Genomic DNA, 19,625 nt, shown 5'->3' with positions numbered 1-19,625 from the left:
CCCATCCCCTCACTGCTTTTCAAACACATATTTTTATATAAATATGCCATCCCACTTAATGATTTGCAGAACATAACATAGCAAGGAGGCACACATGTTTGTGGCTTGGTAGAATGCAGTTGGTTGTGAGATGGGAAAGTGGGGATTAACATTTACCAGTAACGTTGTACCGCGTGATAACATGCAGTGAATACACTTGACTTGAGCATTCCTAGTTTTCATACTTTGTTTCTCTGTACGTTTACCATTCGTTTTCTCAGAGGTTGATGTGCTTGCCGCTTCCTGAGCAGCTCTTCTTCTTTTCTCCACCCTAGCGGCCCGCTTCTTCTCTTCTTTCATCGGCATCTTTTCACATTAAAACTGATTAAGTCAGTTTTTGTGTTGCAATTACTTAGTACGTTTTTTCTTTAATTTTTTCAATTAAGCTGGCACTTTAGTCTTCAGTCTGCCTCAAGAATCCATATTACTAACCGAAAATGGTAAACCGGATGGCATGGACGCAGGTACACGGCAATGGGACCATGAGACGTACTGCGCAGGCGCGTACAGCGCACGTCTCATAAACCGCACGCGAAGTCGTATCCACCGCGAACGAAGGAGTCATGGCCCAAAAACGAAAGAGCTCAACTGACGTGAATGAGAAATGAAGCAACAACGCGCCCATAGCTAACGACTACCGACACAGCCACACAAAAAAGACGATTCTGCGCTGCAGCCCAGATTCAAACGGAAGAGGCTACGGAGGCCACACAGGTCCACAAAGATAGTACGGAAGGCGCAGGCGTCACCGCCATATTGTGAGTGGCACTACTGCGGAGTGAAGGCGCAGGTGTCACCGCCATATTGTGAGTGGCACTACTGCGGAGTGAAGTTAGGAATAATGTGCTGCTTGGGATTGTACAAACCGCTGAACGCTTTACACCGAATTCAAACACAATACAGCTCAACGATACAAGCACGAGCCCACCTGGATAAGATCAATGAACGCAGGCGCCTACAACGCGCGTCTGAAACTGCGGAAGCAAAGCAGGCACGGGTTCAAAATGAACGAGCTCGACTGACGGATATACAAACACGAGCCCGCCTGGATAAAATCAATGAACGCAGGCACCTACAACGCGCGTCTGAAATGCCGCAAGCAAAGCGGGCACGGCTCCAAAACGAACGAGCTCGACTAATGTATTTCAGGATACCCAACGCCGGAGGTAGGCGAGTGAAGCGAGCAGTGGGGTGGAGCCCCCCTTGTGATTTAAGATATGAAGAGGTAGGGGAAGTGATGGCAAAGGCAGTAAGGATGAGAACGGCGCCCGTACTAATGTGTTGCATGACTGCCCTGCTGGCCGCTGCTAAGAGTTGACTCTACAATAAAATAAAAAGAGGAATAACCTTGGAGGTCAATCATCACACCGAAAGCAGATAGTAGACATCACGTAGTATATGTGCACCAAATTTCAGGTCAATGGGTCAAGCATTTTGCGAGCTACAGGTGATTTAAAATCCTGGACAGACAAGTGAACAGCCACGGTAGAGTATTATATATAAAGATTTGTTTTGGAACTGAAAGCTGGTATCAATTTAGAAGCCAGAATTTTTTAGTACAGATTTAACACTACTGATAATTGCTGATGCCTTTTCCTAAAATGGTTGAGTCTAATCCAGCACAAAAATTAGACATCAGACACTCGCGTACATGGGCCCATCTAGAGCCACAAATTAACCTAACTTGTGCAGGGGGTAACAAGGCCTGGTCCCCAAATCCAGTACTGGAAGGCCCCAGTGGCTGCAGGTTTTCATTCTAACACTTAATTAGTGACCTGTTGTTTTGAATTTTTGACTTGTTCCAGAAGACTTGGACCCCTTAATTGTTTTTTTCCTTAATTAGCAGCCAAACAATAATGATATATAAAATGAACCAAAACATGACCAGCAAACTATGTCCATCATACAATATCTGGGAATAAAGAAAGAAAAGACGGTCTCGGGAATGCTGATCTGCTCAGGTCCTCAAAACATTTTAACACTGCTCTTAGAAAAGAGAAAATTTCGGAAATGTCTGCCATTACGCAATGAGAGCAGCAACAAGCCATGGAATTAAAGAACGAGTTTAACAACAAGAATCGGCGCCTAATTAAGCAACTGGTTGGAGTGAAATTGGTGGGAGTTTGAGACCCTGACTTAGCTGGTCTTCTGTTGGCTCCCTCACTTCACATTTCATTTCTGTTTGGGTGCCATTTAATGAAAGAAATGAAGCAACTCAGGGGAACTAATCTTGAAAAAACAAGTCAATTAAAACTACAGTAATCCCTCCTCCATCGTAGCGTTCCAGAGCCACCCGCGAAATAAGAAAATCCGCGAAGTAGAAACCATATGTTTATATGGTTATTTTTATATTGTCATGCTTGGGTCACAGATTTGCACATAAACACAGGAGGTTGTAGAGAGACAGGAACGTTATTCAAACACTGCAAACAAACATTTGTCTCTTTTTCAAAAGTTTAAACTGTGCTCCATGACAAGACAGAGATGACAGTTCTGTCTCACAATTAAAAGAATGCAAACATATCTTCCTCTTCAAAGGAGTGCGCGTCAGGAGCAGATAATGTCAGAAACAGAGAGAGTAAAGCAAACAAATCAATAGGGCTGTTTGGCTTTTAAGTATGCGAAGCACCGTGCAGCATGTCGTTTCAGGAAGCAGCTGCACAAAAGATAGCAACGTGAAGATAATCTTTCAGCATTTTTAGACGAGCGTCCATATCGTCTAGGTGTGCAAACAGCCCCCCTGCTCAATCCCCCTACGTCAGGATCAGAGAAAGTCAGCGCAAGAGAGAAAAGTAAGTTGGGTAGCTTCTCAGCCATCTGCAAATAGCGTCCCTTGTATGAAATCAACTGGGCAAACCAACTGAGGAAGCATGTACCAGAAATTAAAAGACCCATTGTCCGCAGAAATCCGCGAACTAGCAAAAAATCCGCGATATATATTTAAATATGCTTACATATAAAATCCGCGATGGAGTGAAGCCACGAAAGGCGAAGCGCGATATAGCGAGGGATTACTGTATTTCAAAAGAAGTTAATTAGCAGCAAAAACATGTAGTAATTAAGAAAAGGATAAGAATGAAAACCTGCAGCCACTGGGGCCCTCCAGGACTGGAGTTGGGGACCCTTGTCCTAGACGAGGATCATGGTGGCTGAAGGTTCTCACTCCAATCCATTTTCTGAATTAGAAACCAGTTTTTATGGATAATGGGGACATATTTTTCAAACAGATATTATTTTCCTTGTTTCTGTTATTTCTTTCAAAGACTTCTTTTATATGCTGTTAGCTTCACTGATTCAGAGTCGTGCCTCTCTTTATCTGTGTCTCTAATGCAGTTTACCTCATTCTGAATGCAATAGTCATTAGCATAGCAACATGCTAGAAGTCGACTGATTTTGAGCAAAACCACTCCTATGGGTTTTAGTCAACAGAGGCAATGTGGCGTAGTGACTAAGATTTTTGGATTTCAAAAGCTTTGCATCCAGCTACTGACATGACCATGAGGAAGTCCAGTGCTTGAAGTGCAAACAAGTTAATGGTGGTACTACTTTTATGGTGATACAGTGATGTCTGACCAAAGGTTTGTGGGGAGGATCCCTCATGAAGACTTGTAGTGAGGTGCTAGTACTTCGATACCAAGTTAGCCGGTGGCTGTCTTCTTATTTCCACCTTTTTTTTTTACTCAATTGTCTGCTAAAGTTTAAGAAAATCCTTAAAATCTTAATGAGCAGGTTAGTTAAAATTCAGCCAAACCATTTAGAATATGTATGCATGGCGCAGCCATGAGGTGGATTCGTGGACTGGGTTAACTGATTTGAAAGTGGGAACAATTTACATTTTTAGTTACTTGATAGAATCAGTTATCACATTTTCTATTGCATATTTTTGTTACTGTGAGTTATATTCAGAAAATAACATTTACATGTGTTAGTAGACTACATTAAATACACAACCTTGTTAACGGAATCTTACAATGTCATGTAGTTAAAAACGTAGCCCTAATAGGCTTGTGGTGGCTCAATAGTTTTAATAGACTGCAGAATCCAACACAAGTGATGTTAAAATATTATTTACTGATGTCCTAATGGTAGTTGTAGAAGGTCTGTGACCACACGTAGTTGAAATTTCTTAAACGTTTTCAAAAGACCTGCTCAAGTTAAAATCTGGAGTCTCAAGGTGGAATCTGTGGACCAAGATAGAGAGCATGTCTGGAGCTTTTCTGTTAAATGAAGTCACCCAGAATGATTCTCCGTTTTAGGACAAATGAGTCTGTATATTTAGCACTGATTTTTAATATTTTTTTTTTCAGTCGATGGTTTTGAAATTTAAACATTTTGTACTGCATGATCTATGATGTCAAAGAAAATCAACCCTTTACAAAAAATGTACTTAAAATGTAAGTGCACAATAAAAATGTTCATTTGACAACTGAATTGTGCCTATACCAATTAAATTGTTGAAACCGCTGTGGGGCTCCACAACAGGACACTGCTGGCCTAACATGTTGTGCTGGAGTGTCCATTGGGACCCACAATTGTAAGGGGGTTTCATAGTGCAGGACATAACATTCCCTGAAGGATTGTACAATAGAGCCATTGAAAGTGTCTCTGGATCATCAGGGAGATCATTATTCCTAAGACATTGGTTTTGGATAAGGTTCTTTGGAAGATGCAAGAAGGTGAAGCAGATGTTCACTGATAGGTCACTCCTATTGCCCTACCATAAAAATCAGGATTCAGAATTTCCCAGACACATGGGACTACTGTGGAAGCTTAAGGAACACAACCCCAAGAGGTCCCTAAACAATTCCTGACTGTAGGCATAATCTCTGGTAATTTTTGCAGAAGCAGCTCTTAACTGGGGCTTAAACGTCACTTGTAGCTATTTGGCTGTTGAGGTTCCACAAGCACTCAACTGGTGGGAAGAAGGCAGACAATTACTATGATGGAGTAAGGTTGCTTATGTTAAAGGTGGGTAAGATGCAATAGGGACCCCATGTTGTAAGGAGAGACAACTCCTCCGTTTAGTTAAGCTTTGTGGTGAAGTCAGGCTTTGGTTTTCTTTTGAACTGCCTTGAGATGGCTCCTTTCTTCCTTCTGGTTTTATTTTGTTACTTAAACATCAATTTTTGTACGTCCTCTTAGGATGGGAGAGGCAGGCCAGAATACCCATAGATAATCTGCTATGCTCTATGGACTGTGCCACAATCTGTCCTTGAGCAATGCTAAGCACTACACCAGCATGACACTAACAAAAACCTAAATGCATAATAGAATCATTTCCATATTTGTATAAGTGGAGCTCTGTTAAGTTAGGAGACGTGTTCATGACCACACAAGGAGCTGGTGGTAGGTTCTGAACCAGAAACTTTGTGCTTAACATTCCAGAGGCTTACCCATTAGTAGGCCACACTGCCTGCATAACAAACTTGTTTTTTACAGAACCATTTTTGTATCTACTGAATGTCATCTGATTGCTCTTGTTGTGTGTAATTGTTTCCATATTCCTATAACCTGAGCATTAGCAGAGCGTGTGAGTTAGTGCTGGTGATTGAATCATCACACTACTTCAGTACAGGCCAGCGCCTTCACTTGTGAGAGTAAATTTAACACTCGGAGGTGTTTAGGCACTGCTAGATCTAATATGTACAAACAGGCCCTGTCTAAGGTATTATGGGGCCCTAGGCGAAAGGGGGGTCCAGGGCCCCCTGGAAGCTCTGTGAAATGCGTGAAAATTAGACCAAGAAGTCGATCCGGGGCCCTAGGCAGTCACCTACTTCGCCTATGCCTAAGGCCGGGCCTGATTGGGACAAATAATGCTGTAGTATATTTAAGTATATATGACAATTGCTCACTCGGACAATTTGTTTTGGGGGCCCCCAAGAAGGCGGGGGCCCTAAGCTATAGCTTGTGTAGCTTATACGTAAATCCTGCACTGTGTACAAAGCAGAAACATTTAACTAGCAAAACAAATGGTAATATTTCTCAGACACCAAATGAAAGTCTCACTTTCTATGCATTTCATTCATTTTATATACTGTTTTGCACACACATTGCCACATGAAAAACATTAAACTATTTCTATGTTTTCTGGTTAATTTTCTCTTCTATTCATTTTGCATTGGTTTTTCCAGTTTATCCACTCATCTCTCCTTTTTATTTATTTAAAAATGTCTGGCTGGAATTTTTTTCATCAACCACCAAAGAAAAAAACGGATGCTTGTGTTATGGTGACCCAGTGGTTAGCGTTACTATCTCAGGGCTCTGGTCTGCAATTGGCTGGCAGCCTACCTTGAAAAGGAAAATTTGAAAAGGAATTAGACAGGCGCCGCCGAGAGTGGCAGCCTTTTCAGCAGCTCCGTGTACGACTTTATTTTTCTCTTTTTTTATTGATCACTCCTATCATTTTGTGAATTTCCCCTTGGGATTAATAAAGTATCTATCTATCTACCTGTATGGGTTCCTGCATTGCTTCCCATTGAAATGTTCCCACTTCCCCAAGGTAAAAGAAACAGAACTGAAAATGAAGAGTTTGTAGCATGTGCATTTATGATGGATGCTGTTTGCAAAGCAAAATATACATATATTGGAGGTCCTGAAGGTGGGCTGCAATGCATGTTGGGACAGCAAAGGACATTGGCAACAAAATAACAAACTGAAAGAAAAAAAAAAAAAAACCCGCATTTGGTCATTTTCAGCAAATTACTTGCAATAGCTCAGAGTGCAAAGGATGTGGATCATTCTCCAGAGCAGGCAGAGGAAGAAGCACAGAACCTGGCAAGTCTGAAAAATTAAAGCTGGCACATCAACCTGTCAGAGAAGAACATGAATGGAGTTCTGTTCTAACTGAAATGGGAGGGACCAGCTGCAGACAGACATCGCCAGTCCTCAAACACTGGATGAGAGACATTAATGTGTGAATAGTGGAGAAACAGTTGGATGTAAGGTAGAGAATGTAATGTCTTATTCAGTCAACGTATTTAGATGAGACGTAGAGCTTATTCTTACATGCACAGTAAAATAATATTTATACTATGCAATAAAATTCTTAGTCCGTGTCTCCACTCCTCCACCAATAACTCAGATTATAAACTCATTACCAAAGAAACTGAATAAGATTGCCCAAAAGGGTCATTCATTTAGACCAGAATAGTTGGGTGGAGAGCCAATGGACAAAAAAACATTCATAAGCCCGATGGCTTGTGCACATATAAACTGTTCTGAGGTCTCATTGTCCTGGATTTTATATTCATGTACTCTGCTCCGCTGCAATAATACGAACAAATTGTGTTGCAGGTGGGTCATGTTCTTCATGATACAGCTGGCTCTCCTAAAAGCCATACTGTAATATAGATGTTACCCTGCTAGGATAGATCTGCTCCACAGATAGTCTGGGCAGTTCTCACCGTCCATGCTGCACAGAGTCATTTCCTAACAAGCCTGTAATATCACTGATCTGGATACTACCCTGTTAAGGGTCCTTGCTACCATACCACTTTTTTAACTTTTCAGGAACTACAAACACTGTTGGGACTTCTTTACCAGCTGGTCCTCAGTGAGGTAAATGCCTAGGAGCTTACAGATGTTAACTCTCTCACCAATATGTAGGGCTCTATGCCGTTTCCTCCTTTTCTCTAAGTTTGCAGTCATTTCCGTTGTCTTACTGACATTTACAGAGAGTTTGTTACCCTGGCACCATACCACCATAAGCAGAATTGTTATGGTTTGTCTTTTTGCACCCAAAGAACGACCCAGACTTGTAATGATATACTGTACAGTTACTAAGTATTAAGAGTATATAGTGTGTGTGTGGGTATATGTGTCTTCCAGGATTATTTTTTCATGCAAGTTTAAAATTCACTTAACTAAATATGATTAGAGTGTTAGTAGTATATACATGTACTATTTTGTTGGGGTCTAGTATCTATAGGCTTTGTAAAGTATACATTTTGTTTCAGTTTAGCATTGACGGAGCCCTAAAACTGCTGATTCCCCCCCCCCCCCCCCATTTAAATCCTAATTCAGACCAGAGGGAGTTGGAGCTGAATGGTTGTAGCACTGATTCTCTTCCTGAAGGCTGACACAGAATGCTAATTCTTCACTGCAGATTCAAATATATATTTTGTTTTACCATTTTTAGCAAAGTGGCTCCACTTGAATCTGAAAATTTTTATCAGGATTGGTGTATTTAAGCAAAGTGTGTCCTCCCGAACCTGATAAGTAAATATGACAATTGCTCTTCTGATGCCTAGTCACTCATACTCCCCTTTAATAAAGAACATGTACAGGCTCAGTTCAGATGACGATCTTAATGGTTTTGTTCGGGATACAGAATTAATCAGTTTTTTAAGATGCTGGGTTTTTGAAACTGCAGGACCTAAAGGAGTATTCCACCAAAAAAAAAGTGTTTTGTAGTGTTAGCTAAGAACGATTTTTAATTTTGTGTTTTCATGGAGAACAGGGATTAAAAAAAAAGTTTTATATAATTAAGATCCACCTCACCCCATCTCCTATCTACAATTCAAAAGCTCAATCCCATGTGAATTGTGTTTGCTGTTTATGATGTGTGCTGATTTTTCAGAACGTATCTAACAATATTTTGGCAAAATGGCACGTGGGTTAGGCAGCACAAGTATTGTCAATTTTTTCCCCCCATGGAATTTGCTGTTGTAAATTATTGATCCCCAATGGCTTGTATTTTAGCGATCATTTTCCACAAACATAAGAATATTTTCTTGCCCATCATTACAAAGCACATGGGATTAGCAACATAAAAAATGTCATTTTTGGGTGCAGTTATCCTTCAGCGTCACTTCAATTCAATTTTTTCTCAAGAGGGAACTTTGCTTTGTCAGTAAGCTTTACAAGGAGACCACAATATTTAAAAACTTATCACAAAGAACACGGCCAACAAACATAAACTTAATACAAATAAATAAAATATAGCAGTGAACGTAATACTTCTGATGAAACATTACATCAAACGTATTACTAAAAAAAATTACATAAAAATTAAACCAGATTTTTCACTTGATTGATGATTGATGCAAATTTGAACTGTTTTATGATTTAAGCCTATGGTAGTGTGTTAATGTTGAATGTATTTAGAAGATTAATAGCAGTTGGAATAAAAGAAACTGGGGACCTGGGTTCACTTCCCGGGTCCTCCCTGCGTGGAGTTTGCATGTTCTCCCCGTGTCTGCGTGGGTTTCCTCCCACAGTCCAAAGACATGCAGGTTAGGTGGATTGGTGATTCTAAATTGGCCCTAGTGTGTTTGTGTGTGTCCTGCGGTGGGTTGGCACCCTGCCCGGGATTGCTTCCTGCCTTGTGCCCTGTGTTGGCTGGGATTGGCTCCAGCAGACCCCTGTGACCCTGTGTTCAGATTCAGCGGGTTGGAAAATGGATGGATGGATGGAATAAAAGAAAGCTTGAAAGGATTATTTTTTATTCTTGGAATCTCTGAACCTGTGGCTCGAAGGCAACGACTGGAACTGAGAATGTGAAGGTGAGTCCAGTCGTACAGAATACACTCCGGGTTTCCTCAATACTTGCTGATTAATTTAAACATGTCTGTGGGATTTGACTGTTGAGACCTTACTTTACTGTTACTCTCCTCCACTGTTTCGTGTTTCTTAGATCATAGGCAGCTATGAGGCCAAAGGTAAAGTAGATGGGGCAAATATAAGTTTTCACCTGCTGTGCAGAGATGTAATAACTTTTTGTCAGCTACTCAGTCATTCAGACTTCAAATTATTTTGTAACTACTATACTGGAAATTAATATATTTTTAAGCAAGCTCTTCAAGTAAGATGACCGGAGTGTTTTCCAAAAACAGTATGGTGTTTTAGCACTGCTGCCTTACAGAGCCAGCATTCTGGTTTTTTAAATTTGGAGCCTTGTCATGTGTGTGGCATTTGCCTGTCCTCTCCATATCTACATCGGTTTCCCTAGGATTCTCCAGTTTTCTTCCAGATTGTCAAATACTTGCAGGTTAGGTTAACTGGTGATTCCATGTTGGTAGTGTGGGTGGGTGACATGTGACTTTGCCCGGAGCTGTTCTCGCTTTTTGCTCAGTGCCATATGCTTTGTCTCTGACCCCCAGAGATCATGAACTGGACTAAGCATGTCTGAGAATTGTGTTATTTTGACGTCCACCTGTGACCCTAAGGTGGATTGAGGAGGTTCCATAATTAATATATAATGATAAACCGAAATACTTAAAAAGACTTTCTCACCTGTCATATTTAAATGTTATTCAGTACAGTTTCTTATGTAGCTGGAACAATTGCAAGAGGGGTTATTCCCAGAATAAGGCAAAAATTAAAAACCCAAAAATACTTGTGGTGTTGTGTTCCAATTTATAGTGCAGTAGTTTTCATTGATGTGTTTCCCCTAACAGACAGCACACAGGGTTTATGGGGGGCTGCTAACAAAACGGAGAAGCGATCCTCAGGATCACAGTAACCACGCCATCGGAGAGGTGCCAGTCTCTCGAGCCCAAGCTTCAAACTGCCCACGTCCATCCAGCACCTATTTACACCGCTTGCGTTTTAGGTATCCATCCTACTTCGGCAAGCTACGGCTCTCCGGAGCCTCAGAACTGGAACATGCGACTTTGAGGGAAATGGATGGTGACATGCGTCTTCTAGTTCTGTCATAATTGCTTTTGTCGCTGTTCTCGACATTGAAAGGCATTTCACGTATTATGTGTTTTCAAATCCATAATCTGTCATAATTTTAAACCGGGATTTCGGATTCGCTATCATCTTGTGTATATGTATATATATTGTAATTTTTTTTGGAACACATTTTTTATGCCAGTTCATTTCATAAATTATTCACTATTTCATTCTCTCTCTCTCTCATCATTTCTCATTCCATAGCTACCAAAACCTGTCCATGCACCGCGCACGCACACAGCTACACTAACTGCAAGCACGATCGGCCTCGCAAGCCGGTGTGACAATCCAAATTTAAAGGTGTAGAATTAAAATTACCCGGCATCCTACTAAAATTCTAATCCATTTAAGTCGGGCACGCTTTGCTGCCTCCACTTACCATTAGACGCGTCCTCGGCTTGGCAGAGCCAGGCGACGTAGGAGAGCAGGGTGACCGCGACGTTTCTCATTTTGGCAGCTGTGGAGTGCGAGTCCCTGGGAGTCGGCTCTTTATATTTCCAGAGAGGCGTGGCACGGCGGCTCGTTAACAAACAGGGTCTGTGTACCCAGAGCGAGCACACATTCCGTAGACGGCACGACCTGAGCTGCCGGTACCCACGGAGACTTGAAAACTCGTGCAAGTAATAAAGGAGACTGGGCGAGAAGCATCGAAAGAGGAGAGGAGCTTCAAAATACCACCAGAAGAGCTTGAAGTTTAAGGCACTTGCTACCGACATACTTTGGAAGCTTGCGTTTTAATTAGATTTGTAAAAAGTTCGCATATATAAGATGTTATTGCAATGATGTACCGGCAAAACCTTCACACATTCACAGAGCCGCAACAACAAAGGACTTTTGTTATACATAACGTTGTAGTTCACATACATGCAAATCGTCCTGGAGAAAACCCTTCATGTTTAACGTTTATAAAGTGTTCATACTTATAAACTGCGAAATGGTTGCATTTACATTCGGTGGAACACTTGTTCCTCTGGCTTCATCCATTGTGGCACGTGGCTGGGGGTGGTGCCCAGCCGGGACGCACAGGAGGAGGGTTCATTCCTCCTCCGGACCACGAGGGGGCGGCCGCCCTGGTTCCTTTGAGGGACACGGGTGCAGGGCTTGGAAGCCCAACCCTGTAGGGGCCCGTGGTCTCCCCTATGCCTGAAGGACCCGGAACCCCAACACTTCCGCCACACCAGGAAGTACTGGGGGGAAGAAGATTGGGAACACCCGGAGGGCTTCCGGGAACACAGCCGGCACTTCCACCACACAGGGGAGTGTCGGGGATCACCTGGAGCCCATCCGGGCACTTATAAAAGGGGCCGCCTCCCTGCAAAGAAGGACTGGAGTCGGGTGAGGAGTGGACAAGGTTTTGGAGGCAGGAGAGAGGAGGCGGCCTGACGAGCAGGCAGAGAGAGTGAGAGCCTGGACTTTGGGGGAGATTGGTGCTTTGGCACTGGGTTGGTGCACTTTATTGAACTGTAAATTAGTGTAAATAAACGTGTGGTGGACTTGAATATGGTGTCCGTCTGTCTGTGTCCGGGCAGCTTATCACACCATCCACCTACTTTCTTCTACAGTGCTCGGTTGTGAAGAGCCCATCATGGTGTGATTACCAAGACTTGAGCCAAGCCTGGACGGTCCAGTAAACCAAGCTGTAGTGGTCCATTATTAACTACCAGTGATTCGTGTGGGATGTGAAAGCAAAGGCAGATTATGTGCCCAAACTCCACACAGAAAAGAACTGGCTAGGAGTAGAATCCAGATCTTTTGCAGTATGAGGTGTCAGCTATCCACTGTGATACCACAGTTATAAATAACCCCTGGAAGCCTTAAAGCACAGTCATGTGAAAAAGTAAGTACATCCCATGGCAATGGTTGATGTTTACAACATACAGTATCTGAACAGCAGACAGTGCTTACAGATGAAGGTGATATATTCATTTTCATAATTTAAATGAACATGTAGAATTGCTACATGGGAAAAGTAAGTCCACCCCTAAACTTATCACCACTTCAGATCCATCAAACTAGAATCGGGTGTTCCCGAGTAGATGCCAATGATCAGAAATTCCTTAGGAAATATGAAGGTCTTATTCCAACCCCAACTATCGAGGGTCCAGTGTTCTCTTTGTGATTGAGGAGTGTGATGTCATCATGCCAAGATCAAAAGAGCTCTCTTCCTCAGAAAGAAAGTTGTGGATGCCTGACTCTGGCAAGGGATTTATGAAAATATTGCCAAATTACTTGAAATCAATCATTCACTGTACGAAAATTCATCTTAAAGTGACAGATTTCAAACAACTGCTAATTTGATCAGGACTGGCTGACCCAGTAAAGTCAGCTCAAGAGTTGACCCTTTGATTCTTAAGGAAATGTCCAAGAACCCCAGAATCTCATTGTGGGAAATGCAGGTAACTCTCGCAAAGGTTGGTGTCAAAATGTATGCATGTACGATGAGAAAGATTACACCTGTGTATGAGGTGTGCCATGAAAAAGCTTTTGCTGTCCAAAATGAACATTAGAGCAAAACTACAGCTTGCCGTTGAACATTAAGGCAAAGACCAGGCCTTCTAGAACAATGTGTTCTGCACATATGAATCACACTGCGGTGGGCTGGCGCCCTGCCTGGGGTTTGTTCCTGCCTTGTGCCCTGTGTTGGCTGGGATTGGCTCCAGCAGATCCCCGTGACCCTGTGTTAGGATATAGCGGGTTGGAAAATGACTGACTGACATATGAATCACAGATAGAATTGTTTGACACAAACCAAAGATCGCATTTCAGAAGAACAATCCTCGCACCAACTGTGAAGTATGGTGGTGGAAATGTTCTGGTTTGGAGATGCTTTGTGGCCTTAGGTCTTGGGCAGCTTGCAGTGATCAAGTCAACCATGAATTATGCCTCATATTACAGTGTGTGTGAGGAGAATGTGAGGTTATCTCTCAGAAAGTTGGACGTTGAACCAGAAGTGGACCTTTCAACAAAATAATAATCCAAAGCATACTAGAAAATCCACCAAGGAGTGGGTCATAAAGAAGAAATAGAGGGTTATGGATTGGCCTGCTCAAAGCCCTGGTTTAAACCCAATTAAAATCTTGTGTGGGGATCTGAAACGTGCAGTACACGCTAGAAAATCCAGAAACATCTTGTAACTGAAGGAAGTTTCCATGGGGCTGTGGTCAAAACTTTCACTGAGTCGATGTCAGAGACTGGTGTGCAGTAACACAAAATGCCAACAATAAGTCGAATCTGCTAAAGGGTGCAGTGCCAGCATCTGAGGCCAAGGGTGGACGTACTTTTTCACCAGTACACTGTTACATCTATTGATATTTTTGTCAAATAAATGAATGAAAAGGAAAAAGTCCATCCATCCATTTTCCAACCCACTGAATCCGAACACAGGGTCACGGGGGTCTGCTGGAGCCAATCCCAGCCAACACGGGGCACAAGGCAGGAACCAATCCCGGGCAGGGTGCCAGCCCACCGCAGGGAAAATGTCCTTGTATTTTTATTCAAGTATGTCACCTTTATCTGTAGGCACTGCTTACATGAAGATCTACTGTTTGCCTGTTCAAATATTTTTAAAAAGCCAACAATTTCCATGTACAGATGTGTACTTACTTTTTCACATGACTGTAGATAGTCATAAAAGAAATTCCTGACAAGCCGTTCTTTGTTATGCTGAGAAAAATAGATTTGTTAAATAAAAAAAAATTAATGGATTCTTATTTAATATAGTAGCTATTTCTGTAAGCACCATATTAAGGCTATATAAATGTAATGAATTATTATTATTATTATTATTAAGGTACATGCAAATCAGAATCCCCCTGCACTCTGTACATGTGGCCCTATATAACCCAATCATAGTCACAGTGCAGCACAACACTAGAAGTCTCAGCATTTGTGCTGCATGGCGGTGATCTGGTATAGCGAGGCACATTGTCCTCACAGGTGGCGCAGTGGTAGTGCTGCTGCTTTGCAGTAAGGAGACTGTGGAAGATTGTGGGTTCGCTTCCCGGTTCCTCCCTGTGTGGATAGCGCTTTGAGTACTAAGAAAAGCGCTATATAAATGTAATGAATTATTATTATTATTGTTGCCTGTCACTGGTGTGTATTCCGAGTACAGGTGGGGTGAGTTCTGCCATCAGATGCTCTTTGTACACCTCACAGTATTAATGAAGACTCTCTGGTCATCTGTGTGGTGGGGATTTGTTCTCTTGTTCCAACTCTGACAGTACTGGAAGATTTTTTAAATAAGTGAAGCATGTAAAAAGAGTCTAACGTCTAAACTTTTTTTGGATAGTTTATTGAATATTGTTAAAAGTGCTATATATTAAATACCTGTGCCTTCAAAGGTATTACTTGAACTAAAGAATGTGGTCAAAAACACCACGTTCCTCTTTTTCAAAAACGATTTTTTTATAGTTTAGTATAAACAGTACATGATACACGGAGAAGGTCATATTGGCGTAGTGCATTGACAGCTAGTGGTGTACAAATATTTTTAAACTAGTCATTTAGCCCGTTACAATAACGGGCGTTAGAACAGTAGTTCATAAACATTAGTAGGAACAGTCTATTAAATGGCAAGGGACTTTGACCTCATTCTGTTTGTTGGTCGTATTTTTCTCTCTTTCAGCCTTTCTTTTGTTGATGTTTACTTGCTGAGCTGACCGTTCTTCGTGTGCTGCCGCCGTGTTTTGTGTGTCTTTAATTTTCTGTGACAGTAATACTGTCTTGTACGGCTCTATTCAATAAGGGCGCGCACAAAAAGGCGACCTCAATTGAACGCGGCGAATAAAGGCGTTCGTAGATAATTTAGTTCAAATGGCTCTGGAATATGTGAAGAGCAACAAAGGTGCAGATCTTTATTTACATGCACCTTTATTCACTGTGCTCAATTGAGGTCGCCCTTTTGAGGCTCGCCTTTTTTGTGCGCGCCCTTATTGAAGGATACCGTCTTGTACGTCCGCTGGCTTGTACGTCCGTAATATACCTTTAATTTTCTCTGGCGGTAATACAGGCGTGCGCGTCGGTAATATGCCTTTAATCTCCTCTGACAGTAATACTGGCTTGTATGTGGCTGTAATATGCGTCACTGTGTTGTGTACCTTTAATTTCCTCTCGCAGTAATACTGGTTTGTATTTCCGTAAAACGCCTCTAACTTTCTCTGACAGTAATATCGCGAGTTGCACCGCGTCGCGCGCATGCGCATTTCACCAGAAGACACCCACACACGGACACCTGGACGCACATAGGGATTTTATATATATAGATTGTCTGCCATTCTCAAAACCTGCTCAGTCAATATTGGAGTTGTTGGAGGCCAAAGCCTACTCTAGCAGCATTTAATGCAAGGCAGGAAACAACCCTGGAAAGAGTGTCAGTCCATCACAGAACAATTTAAAATGTTTAGATAGATAGATAGATAGATAGATAGATAGATACTTTATTAATCCCAAGTTTAACATTATAAAGGGAATTGGTTCAGTGGATCATTGATGCTACTTTAAAATAAAATTAAAAAAAAAACAAAGAACACAGTTAAAAACTTGAGGGAAAATTTCCCACACATTTACCCTTTTTTTCTCACACAAAGAACTTTAGACACAGAATAAATTAGTGCTGAGTATTGCTTAAAGGACCTTCAGATCTCAATTTTATTTGGATTGAGATTGTTAGGCCAAATGGCCTGTTTTCATCAAAATTATTCTAATTTAAAAATATACATTTCAAATATCGGTAATATATTCACTCATCTAATACGAAACCCACTTACTCCATGGATTGCACAGACATATGAAGAGTGTAAAATAAACCGTGTTCTCTTTCTTGTATGTATGGCTCTAGTAATAAACAGGCCAGCTCTTGTTGGACTATTCAGAGAGTGCCTGGCAGGCTGGTGCTGCTCCGTTCAGTCAGTGATTGTAGCCCAAGGGTCTGTGACATTTCTGCCCATCAGTAACATTTCTATTATAAACACCAGATGACAAGTCCCACTGCCTTTCTGCCCGTCTCTAATGTGCATCCTGGGCACTGTCACTGTCACTTTAGGTCTGGCATGTATTGTGATGTGAAATTTTGTATACAAGTTGATAAATATTTTGTATGTGTTTATTTGTAACATATGTAAATCAGTGTAATATTAGTGTTACATTATTGATAATAACAGCAATGGTTTGATTGTTTAAGAACCCCTTCCCCCCTTTAGGACAGTCTCTTTGAATTTTACGACAGGGTTGGGGAGTATGTGCCTCAAACAAGTTTGGTAAATGTTTCTATGAAGTCTCTCAACCACCATAGGAAAGCCAGGCTGCCTAACTGTCAAGCTTTACCTTAACACATGGTTTGGAGGGCAGGTGTGAAGGTGTTCTGTCCCCCCATGGGTCTGAGTATGGCTCTTTGGAACTGGCTTGTATCAGAAGCCTTTAAGTACCATGACGTCCTATTGGCTCTAGGGGTTGGACAGAAAACCTATAGATTTGCTCCCTCACTCTCTCTCTCTCTCTCACCAAAATGAATGACCATCACACACCATGAACTGAAAAGGACAACACAATGAAGAGCACAGCTCGGCAGCCATATTGAGACAGGCTTGTGGCCTGTTCTGAAGAAAGCTGACCACAAATGATGCCTTAACTAGAGACATTTTAAGTAACTAACACGTCTGTGTGCCGCCTGAAACTACACATCTCCATTTATCAGGTTGTATGGTTGCAGCCAATATTCAAATGTACTTTGCATATTATTATTTATGAATATTATCAATAATATATTGTTTCAATTGTAACTTAAGTCCTGCTTGTCTTTTACTACACCCAATTGTCTGAGGTTATAAATGTAGAAGGGAAAGTGGGGAGAAGTTATATACTACTAGTCATTTAGCCCGTTACAATAACGGGCGCTAGAACAGTAGTGCATAAACATTAGTAGGAACAGTCTATTAAATGGCAAGGGACTTTGACCTCATTCTTTTTGTTGGTCGTATTTTTCTTTCTTTCAGCCTTTCTTTTGTTAATGTTTACTTGCTGAGCTGACCGTTCTTCATGGGCTGCCGCCGTGTATTGTGTGTCTTTAATTTTCTGTGACAGTAATACTGTCTTGTACAGCTCTATTCAATAAGGGCGCGCACAAAAAGGCGACCTCAATTGAGCGCTGCGAATAAAGGCGTTCGTAAATAATTTAGTTCAAATGGCTCTGGAATATGTGAAGAGCAACAAAGGTGCAGATCTTTATTTACGCGCACCTTTATTCACTGTGCCCAATTGAGGTCGCCCTTTTGAGGCTCACCTTTTTGTGTGCGCCCTTATTGAAGGATACCGTCTTGTACGTCCGCTGGCTTGTACGTCTGTAATATACGTCCGTAACATACCTTTAATTTTCTCTGGCGGTAATACAGGCGTGCGCGTCGGTAATATGCCTTTAATCTCCTCTGACAGTAATATTGGCTTGTATGCAGGGCCGGATTTTCCTATAGGCTAACTAGGCTTCAGCCTAGGGCCTCAAGATCAAGAGGGGCCTACATTCAAATTGTTAGCAAAATTTTATTATCTCTCATGTAATTTACAAACTTAAAAATGGAAGGTGAAAGGGCCTCATAAGTGGAATAGCCTAGGGCCTCTTTTCATATAAATCCGGCCCTGCTTGTATGTGGCTGTAATATGCGTCACTGTATTGTGTACCTTTAATTTCCTCTCGCAGTAATACTGGTTTGTATTTCCGTACAAAACGCCTCTAACTTTCTGTGATAGTATATATATACATGATATATGCATCGCACCGCGCCCCGCGCATGCGCACTTCACCAGAAGACACCCACACACGGACACCTGGATGCACATAGGGATTTTATATATATATAGATGATAATACCTTATAAACAGTGGTAAGTCTGTGAGATTTGAGGCATTCTGACAAAGACTACATATTAATAATACAAAAGGGGAAAGTAGAGGAATATATTACTCTACCAAGACAAAACACATGGACAGAGGAGACGCCTGTGCAGCAGACGCAGAGATTGTCATTATAGTGCAGAAACAGGTCAGATGCAACTGGAATTAATACAGGTAAGACCATTTTAAAATAATATTTGGGAACAAATCCTTTCTCCTGAAGTATGGCAGTAGTGACAGACTGGATGTATGATTTGTTTGTCACCTTATTCCAATCTGAATTCCAGGTCTTTGATAATAATTCTGTTATCTGGCCAGAGTGCACAGCCAAGTTTCCCTCCACCCCACCAACATGTAAATTGAGTTATTTGCATTTTGATATCGCTCATATTTGCCCATATTTTTCTACCATGGCTTTCATGACTAAGTCGTCTGTTAGCTGCCCAATGTGTACAACTGACTGGAATTTGCAACTTTGTGATTTTGCATTCTTTAGAGTTGGTTTTAAAGCCGTGTTACATTTTTCTTCCATCTTTAAAGCTATGGTAGGAAAATCTGCTCAGCAAGTGTTTAAGTTTTTCGGCATGTTTGTTTGCAAATTATAAAACACTTTTTAAATATCAGATTTTTAAAAAATCTTCAACAGAAACTTTAATGTTGTATTTTTAAATGGAACTGATTTAGGACTTTATGAATTGTTTTGTCAAATATTCCATTTACAGCAGGGGTGTCGAACTCCAGCCCTGGAGGGCCGCAGTGGCTGCAGGTTTTCATTCTCACCCTTTTCCTAATCAGTGACCAGTTTTCACTGCTAATTAACTCATTTGCCCTTTGTTTTAAGGATTCAGTGCTCTGACTTGATTCATTTTTTCATTAAACGACAGCCAATCAGAAATGAGATGTGAAACGAGCCAACAGATGACCAGCTAAATTGGGTCTTCAAACTCCAACCAATCTCTTAATGAGAAGCCGATTCTTGCTGTTAATTAGATAGATAGATAGATAGATAGATAGATAGATAGATAGAT

The 19,625-nt window shown here is 41.5% G+C and overlaps 1 protein-coding gene across 2 annotated transcripts in view; it reads right to left on the bottom strand.

Moving 5' to 3' along the window:
• The window catches only part of LOC114665169 (UPF0450 protein C17orf58 homolog), a 44,129-nt gene extending 32,773 nt beyond the window's left edge, over positions 1-11,356 (bottom strand). For both annotated transcript variants that reach the window (XM_028819590.2, XM_051936301.1), the window contains exon 1: positions 11,096-11,356. In XM_028819590.2, coding sequence (XP_028675423.1) covers positions 11,096-11,165 — 70 coding nt within the window. In that variant the 5' untranslated portion in view covers positions 11,166-11,356. The remainder of the gene's footprint in view (positions 1-11,095) is intronic.
• Positions 11,357-19,625: the final 8,269 nt, after the last annotated feature.

Source organism: Erpetoichthys calabaricus, chromosome 14 (genome assembly GCF_900747795.2).
Source record: "Erpetoichthys calabaricus chromosome 14, fErpCal1.3, whole genome shotgun sequence".
NCBI classification, from domain to species: domain Eukaryota; kingdom Metazoa; phylum Chordata; class Cladistia; order Polypteriformes; family Polypteridae; genus Erpetoichthys; species Erpetoichthys calabaricus.
Note: the sequence above shows the minus strand (reverse complement) of the source record. Positions and strands in the feature narration are given on the sequence as shown.